The 10,994-nt window shown below is 38.5% G+C and overlaps 1 protein-coding gene across 1 annotated transcript; it reads right to left on the bottom strand.

Moving 5' to 3' along the window:
- Positions 1-1,892: 1,892 nt before the first annotated feature.
- Positions 1,893-9,945, bottom strand: LOC139888318 (uncharacterized). Its single transcript, XM_071871334.1, has 2 exons — positions 9,125-9,945; positions 1,893-1,917 (listed from the first exon to the last, which is right to left on the bottom strand). Exons 1-2 carry the CDS (start codon positions 9,943-9,945, stop codon positions 1,893-1,895), a joined length of 846 nt encoding a protein of 281 aa, XP_071727435.1.
- Between the last annotated feature and the right edge of the window lie 1,049 nt (positions 9,946-10,994).

Here is a 10,994-nt window from a genome sequence, read left to right on the forward strand (position 1 = left end):
CAGGTTATATTCAGGTTGGGCCATCTCTGGGTTAATATTTTTATTTTTGCCAATACAGTTATACACATTGTTAACATTAAGCCCAACGTTGTGTTGGGGCCCAATTGGAGTATTAGGGTTACCTGAACCGTTTATTTCTTGGTCAACATCATTTACTCCTAGGGTTTTGGGAACAGGAATATCAGCATTGCTGTCAGAAAATGTCCTTTGGGTCCCAGCACGTTTAGAGTTCCCAGAACCTATCCAGCTGTTCCTCTTTCCAACTGACTTTTGGTTTTCCGTCTTCTTCTCTTCGTGATTCCGGTGACCGTCATTAGTAGGATTCCGGTGACCAGACCTGGGTGTAACCACATCAATATCAACTTTCACTGAGTGCTCCGATTCACAATCATTATCCTCAGGATTCACCATCTTCCTAACTTCGTTCATTATCGATTCTTCATCAGATGCATCATCATCTGAATTTAAACCATCGTACCATCTATCTTTTGACACTTCATCGATATCTGCATCAACAATGTCTTTCAACTCTTCTGTGACATAAACCGTGACTTGTTTAGATTCAACGATTAAATGAACATGACCTTTTACCAGTTCCGGGACCAGCGTGTGGACTAAAACCTTCCCAATAATAAGACTTTGATGCCCTGAGATTTTGCAGTTTGTAGTGTCCAGTGCTTCACCCCACCAATTAGCAATATCCATGAAGGTTCTTTCATTCCAGACCGACACCGGAACCCCTCTAATACTGAGCCAAGTAAACCTGCCCGATGAATGTTGATTTTGGTTCCAAATTCTAACATTGTTCAGCCAATAATGAAGGAAATGTTTCTTGTCACCAACAATTTGAGCTGCTACATTCGGTTTATTGAAAGTAAGCATAATATCATATCCTCCTAGATACTTAATGTGAAAACCCTCCTGTAATCCCTCTGAAGCACAGATATCTCCAAATTGTTCGATGTATTCAACCTTTTTGACGTTACCAATGAGAGAGTTCTCCAGGATATGACTATCGTTTTCCTCAATGGTTGCATAAACCACCCTTCTATCATTGTCCTCCTTCTCTTGCTTTTTTCTATCAATTATTTCCCTAGCATCCACAACCTTCTTGTAGCTACGTCCATCAACATTGCTATTTAAATACCTTGAAGTGTTTGTGTTGTTGTGAAAATGGTATTGCTTCCTACCATCTTCATTCATTGCATTTTGTTGCTGTTGTTTGCTGCCTCTTTCCCAAGCAATGAAAACTTTAAGATTTAACCCATCTGCATTAGCGGTGCTGAGTTTTCTTGCAAAGCTTTCCATTTCTAAGTCTCGAATCCCTTCGAATCTCACAAAACCGAACCTGCCCCCTGTGATGACCCGAAAATTTTTGACTTATTTAAACCAATTCTCTATACGATTTATTATTTTAACACGCTAAACAAAGTCTGTTAGATTGAGTCTCAAAATTTTAGAACTGTTTCATATATACAATTACCTTTGATTACTCTCAACGATTCATGAACAATTATATGTATGTATATATATATGTACAAGTAAAAACGACTTTCCTACAGTAAAACCCTATTTGCTACAGTAAAAATTACTTTGCTACAGTAAAACACAATTTGCTACAGTAAAACACTATTTGCTACAGTGAAACCGTATTTTGCTACAGTGCTACAGTGATTTGCTACAGTGAAACACTATTTGCTACAGTAAAACACTATTTGCTACAGTGAAACTATTTGCTACAGTAAACACTATTTGATGTCGACGAACTAGCAAACAAAAACGGATAAGGCGGCCATGCGATCGCATGGCAAAAACACTGAAAACTCATGCGATCGCATGAGCTACGGTAAATCGAAAAGTAATATAAATACGCCAGTTTTCTGCACGATTCATCACACATTCACTTCTTTTATTCTTCTGTAAGAGTAAATGATAATTATAATTTATAATTTATAATTTATAATTTAAATAATAACAAGGTATATACGAGGGTATTTTTAATTCGGGTTTCAAATCGCTTTAAGCTAAGGAAATATTGGGTATTGTTCGGGGTATTATTCGGGGTATTGTTCTTGAATCCAAGGCCAACCATACAGTCATCTACCATCATTACGTCTACGCAATTTGCCTACAATATTGAGTCTCAATATTGAACAGTGAGTTTATAGTCTCCCTTTTTAAATACTTTAAATATTTTTGGGCTGAGAATACATGCAATTTATTTTAAACGCAATAAGACACAAGTACATACTAAATTCTACACTGAGTTAAACCGAAAATCCCTTAGCTTTGGTAACTAGTAGCTGCCAGTACATAGGATATGGACTGGTGGGCGCGAATAATTGTATATGGATCCATAGGGCTTGACATCCCCGTCCGAGCTAGAGTGCTAGCCTTTTAACGGACGTATGTTATTTGAGTTTAAGACACGTTGGTTTGCGTGTATTAAAACGAATGGGGTAGTTATCACTATAGCGTTAAGTTTAGTTACCAGGGTGCTCTGTTACGTAGAATCTATTGATAAACTTTTGATGAAATCTTGTGGTCTATCTTTATATATGTTTATGACTCGAGCAATTAAACCTATAACTCACCAACATTCGTGTTGACTTTTTTAGCATGTTTTATTCTCAGGTCCTTAGAATGCTTCCGCTGTGATGTGCTTGTTGCCTGCATGGAGTCTCTCATGCTTTGTACAAAGTTTATTGCATTCAAAATAAAACTACGTTGTGTAATAAATAATTGGACTGTGAAGTCAACCTGTAAATTAAAGACTTATGTATTTTGGGGTTTTGCATATACCTAAGCACTCGCCCACATGTTTATAACTTTCTATGTTTAGAAAGTCACTTATTTTAATGAATGCAATATTTTATCAAAACGTATCATATAGAGGTCAAAACCTCACTGTGGAATCAATGATTAACGTGCTGCGTCAATAGCGATTTTGACGGGTCGTTACAGTTGGTATCAGAGCTTGAGGTCATAGGGAACCAGAAATTACATTAGTGTGTTTAACTGGTAATTGTTATGATGCATTAGTGAGTCTGGACTATGACCATATCTGTTTTTACTGATTTTTGCTTATTATTTGGTCAAAAACATTATATGTGATATATTTATATGCTAACGTAATTGTTGTTTCAATTATGTGATAGATGACTTCCTCTAATCCTATCATTTTGTACGACTCGGAATCGGACACTGAATCTATTCTATCCACAACTGAAAAGGGCGTTCCAATACCTATTAAAGAAGAAATTGTGTTAGCCGGGGAATCTCAACTCCGGGTAAACCCAGAGGAGGTTCCAGCTCCACCCAGCTTTAGTTTTCCGGAGCCACAGTATCGTTGGCATGGACCCATGATCCCTGGAGTAAAAGAGGATCGTCCATTTCTAAACAAATATGGACATTGGTCCAGATATACCGCCGACGGGCGGGTTGTGCCGATTACGCCTGGCAGATTTCGGTTCATGACCACCGGTACATATTCTTGCAGTTCGTCATCATATTCTCCTACACATGACTCAGACAGTTCGTCATCAGACGAGATCAGTAAGGAGGAGGATTTCGCTAATGAAATAAAAGAGATCACTAAGGAGAAATTCCAACTTGCTATAGATAATAAAAACAACCACAATAATAAAATGTCCTTAATTATTAAAAAAGAACAGGACCATTCGATCCGTAACCACCCTTATTGTATTAAACCCACTGAGGCAACGGGTACCTCAAAACCCCAACTAAAAATAAAATACACTGCCAGAATGTCTGTCGGACCATGTGCACACAAACAATTGGCAGAGAGAACCAAATGGAAAGAAGTTTCTGATAGTTCTGAATAAACGACCTCGCAACCATAAATCTTCCATGCTCTATTTTATTGCTTATGTGTGCTACTCTATCTTGTTATGTAAAATAAGCATATGTAAAATATCAGTATTGTATGGTATTGTATTATTTTGGTTTATTAATAATAAATGCATGGAATGATTATTTGTATTATTACTACTTATTATTATTATTATTATTATTATTACATAATAATGTAGTAACTCGCTATAATTTTTTTATAGTGGAATATTATTAGGATTTTAGTAGTTAATTCCTTGTACTAGCTATTATGTATGAACTTAACGGGTAGGTAATACCCTAGAAATAATTATAAAATGCTAATAAGAAGAAAAGGCTTTTATAATAATTGGTTCATATTATTAATATGCTACGATTAACTATTGACAACTCATTTTACCTATAATATTCTATATGATTAAATTATATCTGTTGTGTTTATTGAAGAAACATGTCTCAAATGTCGGATGCTGAATTTGAGCAACTAGTCGAGAAACGTGTGAATGAAAGAATTGCTGCAACCGAAGCAGCAGCCGTAAACACAAACTCACGAAACGGATGCTCATACAAAACTTTTCAAGGATGCAAACCACAGACGTTTAGTGGAACCGAGGGACCAGTCGGTCTAACCCGATGGTTTGAAAAGATGGAGTCCGTTTTCAAAATCAGTAATTGTGCGAACGGAGACAAGTCAAAGTATGCTTCGTGCACGTTGCAAGATGGTGCACTTACTTGGTGGAACAATTATGCTAAAGCAGAAGGAATAGTTACGGCATATGATATCTCTTGGGAAGAACTGAAAAAGATGCTAATCGAGGAGTACTGTCCTCGAAACGAGATCAGAAAAATGGAATCTGAGTTACGTAATCTGAAGGTTATCGGCGCGAATCTCAATAACTATGAAAAGCGTTTCATGGAACTAGCCTTGTTGTGTCCCGAATTGGTGCCAAACGAGAAACGAAAGATAGAAATGTATATTGACGGTTTATCGATCAATATCAAAGGAAATGTTACATCGTCCAAACCGAATACGATGCAGGAAGCCATGACAATGGCACACCAACTCATGGACCAGATCACAGAGAGTTCGATTAAGGCACCAATTACCGAAGTCAAGACAACTGAAGGAAAGAGGAAATGGGAAGACTATAAGGGCAAAAGTACTCACCTGAAGAAACAAGAAACTTTTAAAGGTAAACAAGATGGGGCAACTGCAAGTCCAAACTATAAGGGACCCCATCCATTCTGCAAAAGATGTTACACACATCATGCAGGTTATTGTCAAGTGGTCTGTGATAAGTGCAACAAGAAAGGACATGTGGCGAAAGATTGTTATGCCACCGTTTCTGAAGTAAAGACAAAACTGACCGATGTCAAGAAATGTTTTGGATGCGGGAAGTCTGGTCACTTTATAAATCAATGCCCTGATAAGGAGAAGAACAAAGAACCCGCACGTGGGAGGGCATTTAATGTTAGTGCCAGTAAAGCACGTGAGGATCCTAATCTTGTCACGGGTACGTTTACCGTTAATAATCAACTAGCTTCTATTATGTTTGATACGGGTGCTGATAGAAGTTATATGTGTAAAGACTTTAGTTTTAAACTAAAATGTGCATCATTACCTCTAGACGATAAATATACTATTGAATTAGCTAATGGTAAACTGATAAAAGCCGATAAAATTTGCCATGGTTGCGAAATGAATCTCGCTGGTGAAACCTTCAAAATCGATTTGATACCCGTAGAATTAGGAAGTTTTGACGTAATCGTTGGCATGGACTGGATGTCCAAAACAAGAGCGGAAGTTGTTTGCACTGAGAAAGCAATTCGCATCCCTCGTAAGGATGAAACGTCATTAATGATTTATGGGGAGAAGAGCAACTCAAAGCTGAACTTTATCAGCTGTATGAAGGCCCAGAAATTTATAAGAAAAGGTTGTTATGCTATTCTGGCACATGTAAAGAAGATCGATACTGAAGAAAGAAGCATTAATGACATGTCGGTTGTAAGAGAATATCCCGGAGTATTTCCAGAAGAATTACCGGGGCTACCTCCACACAGATGTGTAGAATTCCAGATTGATCTCATACCAGGAGCTGCACCTGTAGCCCGATCTCCATATAGACTTGCACCTTCAGAAATGCAAGAATTACAAGACCAGTTGCAAGAATTATCGGACCGTGGATTTATTCGTCCTAGTTTTTCACCTTGGGGTGCTCCTATTCTGTTCGTCAAGAAGAAGGATGGATCTATGAGAATATGCATAGATTACCGAGAATTAAACAAATTAACGATCAAGAATCGGTACCCATTACCGAGGATTGATGATTTGTTTGATCAATTGCAAGGATCAAGTGTTTATTCCAAGATTGATCTACGCTCCGGATATCATCAGCTGAGAGTGAAGGAAGAAGATGTTCCTAAAACCGCGTTCAGAACCCGTTACGGTCACTATGAATTTCTAGTCATGCCTTTTGGATTGACTAATGCTCCAGCAGTATTCATGGATCTAATGAATCGCATCTGTAGACCGTATTTAGACAAATTTTTCATTGTTTTTATCGACGACATATTGATTTACTCGAAGAACAAGGAAGAACATGAGCAACACTTAAGACTGGTACTAGAGATACTCAAGAAAGAAGAATTGTAAGCAAAATTTTCGAAGTGTGATTTCTGGTTACAAGAAGTACAATTTTTGGGACATGTTGTCAGTAAACATGGAATTAAAGTTGACCCTGCCAAGATCGAAGCCATTAGTAAATGGGAAACACCGAAGACTCCAACACAAATCCGCCAATTCTTAGGTCTTGCTGGTTACTACCGAAGATTCATTCAAGATTTCTCTAGAATCGCCAAACCCTTAACTTCATTGACTCAAAAAGGAAAGAAGTATGATTGGTCCACGAAACAGGAATCCTCATTCCAGTTGTTAAAGAAGAAGTTAACGTCTGCACCCATTTTGTCATTACCAGAAGGAAATGATGATTTCGTGATCTATTGTGACGCTTCGCGCCAAGGTTTAGGATGTGTATTAATGCAACGCACAAAAGTTATCGCATATGCCTCACGACAACTAAAAATTCATGAAAAGAACTATACAACACACGATTTGGAACTTGGAGCTGTAGTTTTTGCACTCAAAATATGGAGACACTATCTATATGGCACCAAGTGTACAGTGTACACTGACCATAAGAGTCTTCAGCATATTTTTGATCAAAAACAACTCAATATGAGGCAACGTCGCTGGGTAGAGTTGTTAAACGATTACGATTGTGAAATCCGTTACCACCCCGGAAAGGCTAATGTTGTAGCTGATGCCCTAAGTCGAAAAGAAAGAGTAAAACCTCTTAGGGTCCGAGCTTTGAATATTACAATTCGTACCGATCTCACAAAGCAAATTCAAGCAGCACAGTTAGAAGCTTTAAAAGAAGAAAATGAAAAAGGCGAAATGAGCAGAGGGTTAGAAAAACAGCTTGAGGTAAAAGCCGATGGAACCCTGTATTTTGCTGATAGGATATGGGTACCAAAACATGGTAATCTAAGGCAACTAGTACTAGATGAAGCACACAAAACGAGGTACTCAATTCACCCAGGAAACGGGAAAATGTACCACGATCTCAAGAAGTTTTATTGGTGGCCTAATATGAAGACAGAAATTGCTACTTATGTAAGCAAATGTTTGACGTGTGCAAAGGTCAAAGCTGAGCACCAAAAGCCGTCAGGATTACTGCAACAACCAGAAATTCCACATTGGAAATGGGAAAGAATAACTATGGATTTCATTACGAAATTGCCAAGGACTGCAAGTAGTCATGATACTATTTGGGTGATAGTTGATCGTCTAACTAAATCAGCTCACTTTCTACCAATAAAGGAGACAGACAGTATGGAGAAATTAGCACGCCTATATTTAAAGGAAGTAGTTTCCAGGCATGGTGTACCCATCTCTATCATATCTGATCGCGACACCCGATTCACATCACGTTTCTGGCAGTCATTACAAAAAGCATTGGGAACTCGATTAGATATGAGCACCGCTTATCACCCACAGACAGAAGGTCAAAGTGAAAGAACAATACAAACATTGGAAGACATGTTACGGGCATGCGTGATTGACTTTGGAACCAGTTGGGATCGACACTTACCGTTGGCAGAATTTTCATACAATAACAGCTATCATACGAGCATCAACGCAGTGCCATTTGAAGCACTTTACGGTAGAAAGTGCAGATCTCCTATATGTTGGAGTGAAGTAGGAGAAAGACAACTTACTGGACCAGAAATTATTCACGAAACCACCGAAAAGATCATTCAAATACAACAGCAATTGAAAACGGCCATGAGTCGCCAAAAGAGTTATGCTGATGTAAGAAGAAAACCGCTAGAATTTCAAGTGGGCGACAAAGTCATGTTGAAAGTGTCACCCTGGAAAGGCGTTGTACGATTCGGTAAACGAGGAAAGCTAAGTCCTAGGTACGTAGGACCCTTTGAAATCACCGAAAGAATTGGAACAGTTGCTTATCGATTAAAGCTACCGCAAGAACTTAGTAGTGTTCACAACACATTTCACGTGTCAAATTTGAAGAAATGTTTAGCTGAAGAGGATGTCGTAATTCCTCTTGACGAAATACGAATCAATGATAAACTCCATTTTATCGAAGAACCTGTTGAAATCATGGACCGTGAGGTCAAACAATTAAAACAAAGCAAAATACCGATAGTTAGGGTTCGTTGGAACGCAAGACGAGGACCCGAGTTTACTTGGGAACGTGAAGATCAGATGAAGCAAAAGTATCCACATTTGTTCACTGATATCGCTCATGAAACAGGTACTACTCAAAATTTCGGGACGAAATTTTCTTTAAGGGGGAGGTACTGTGATGACCCGAAAATTTTTGACTTATTTAAACCAATTCTCTATACGATTTATTATTTTAACACGCTAAACAAAGTCTGTTAGATTGAGTCTCAAAATTTTAGAACTGTTTCATATATACAATTACCTTTGATTACTCTCAACGATTCATGAACAATTATATGTATGTATATATATATGTACAAGTAAAAACGACTTTCCTACAGTAAAACCCTATTTGCTACAGTAAAAATTACTTTGCTACAGTAAAACACAATTTGCTATAGTAAAACACTATTTGCTACAGTGAAACTGTATTTTGCTGCCGCTTTTGAGTGGTTTAGTATTTGTTCCTCCAAATTGTTCAAGACTTGGCTGTGTTTTCTTAGTTCTTCTTTGACATTCTTTAACCTGTTCCTTAATACACAATCAGGTCTGTTGCCAGAAACAGGCATATTCCACGCGTTTACAACAATATCAACAGCCCCATCCAAAAGAAGCCACTCATTAAAGACTCGTGTAGGCTTCGGCCCGAAGTCTTTAAATCCATTACGCAAGACGATAGGGCAGTGATCAGATAAATGTTTATCCAGAGTGTTGGCTGAGAGATTCGGCCAGAGATGACACAACTGATCTGATACCAAGAACCTGTCTAACTTACTGAATTTGACCCCATTATCGCAAATACGAGTGAACTTTTTACCTCCAAGTAGAACTTCAATTAGGCAGGTTCTATTAATAAACTGATTGAACAGGTCTGCCCAGCTTTGGTTGAAAATCGAATTAAAACGTTCACTTTGATAACGAACCTCATTAAAGTCGCCACATAGTAACCATGGCATGTCCTTGCAATTCAACAATGATTCTAATTGTACCCAAAATCTGATTTTTCTGCCTGTAGAGTGTGGTCCATAAACATTGACCACTGCAATTTCAGTGTCGCACCCAGCTACATGTCCTTTGATTGCTAGATAAAATTCACCTTCAATAGCTTCATCCATCTTGAATACTGTAGGATCCCACACCATTATCATTCCGCCCGAGAAACCTTGAGCATATTTCTGTATATACATAAAGTCACCCGAACCCCAGAAACTTTCAAACCAAGGATCCTCTAATTGACCGCATTTTGTTTCCTGTAAACAAAGTATTCCAGGCCTTTCCTTATGACATAAACTCCTCAACCAGTTCAATTTTCCTTCTTGCCCTACTCCACGTACATTTAAAGACATAACTATCATTTAATAATCAAGAACGATGAGTTGGAGACAGCCATTTATTGCGTGGCCTTCCATCTCACCCCAATCTTTCCCCCTAGTTCTCTAATTTCGATGCTTTTTGAAGAATTGCTTACCTTGTATGAATCTCTGGATTTGGATTTCCTGCTCAGACTTTTCACCACAGTAGGTTTGGAATTTTTTACTCTGAATTGTGGCTGGGAGCCTTTATGAGTGCTTCGTGCCAGATGTTTGATATGAAGGAATTTCGACGAACCCGACCATTTTTTGATTTGCTCATTCTTTTTTGTCTTCAGAGCGCCTTCACCATTGAATTTTGAGCTACCAGAAGCACCTCTGATAGCTTTTTTAACTTTAGGCAAATTCGAATCATCCACAACCTGAGGGTAAGGACAGAAATCATTCTCCATCTCATCATCATCGAGGTGAATCTTCTCATCACCGATGTGATCACTTTCTTTGGTAAATGTATCCTCTATTTCAAGGGTGTCTAAAATTGGGGAAGGAGGAGTAGTTGTATTGTTTTCAGTTTGGGAATTGATGAGGGGAATTTGAGGATTAGGAGAAGGTGGGGGTGAGGGTGAAGGTGACGGTGAAAAGGAAGGTGAGGGGGACGAGTCAAACGAAGGAGATAAAGGGGATGTCGATGTCAGGTGATTAAGGTTTAGGTTCTCTGGTTGGGGTAAAGGTTGGGTTTTGGATTGGGTTAGTAGGATAGGAGAGGTGTAAGGCCCACGATTTGGAGAGCCCAGGTTATATTCAGGTTGGGCCATCTCTGGGTTAATATTTTTATTTTCGCCAATACAGTTATACACATTGTTAACATTAAGCCCAACGTTGTGTTGGGGCCCAATTGGGGTATTAGGGTTACCTGAACCGTTTATTTCTTGGTCAACATCATTTACTCCTAGGGTTTTGGGAACAGGAATATCAGCATTGCTGTCAGAAAATGTCCTTTGGGTCCCAGCACGTTTAGAGTTCCCAGAACCTATCCAGCTGTTCCTCTTTCCAACTGACTTTTGGTTTTCCGTCTTCTTCTCTTC

The sequence above is a fragment of the Rutidosis leptorrhynchoides genome, chromosome 2 (genome assembly GCF_046630445.1).
Source record: "Rutidosis leptorrhynchoides isolate AG116_Rl617_1_P2 chromosome 2, CSIRO_AGI_Rlap_v1, whole genome shotgun sequence".
In the NCBI taxonomy this organism is placed as follows: domain Eukaryota; kingdom Viridiplantae; phylum Streptophyta; class Magnoliopsida; order Asterales; family Asteraceae; genus Rutidosis; species Rutidosis leptorrhynchoides.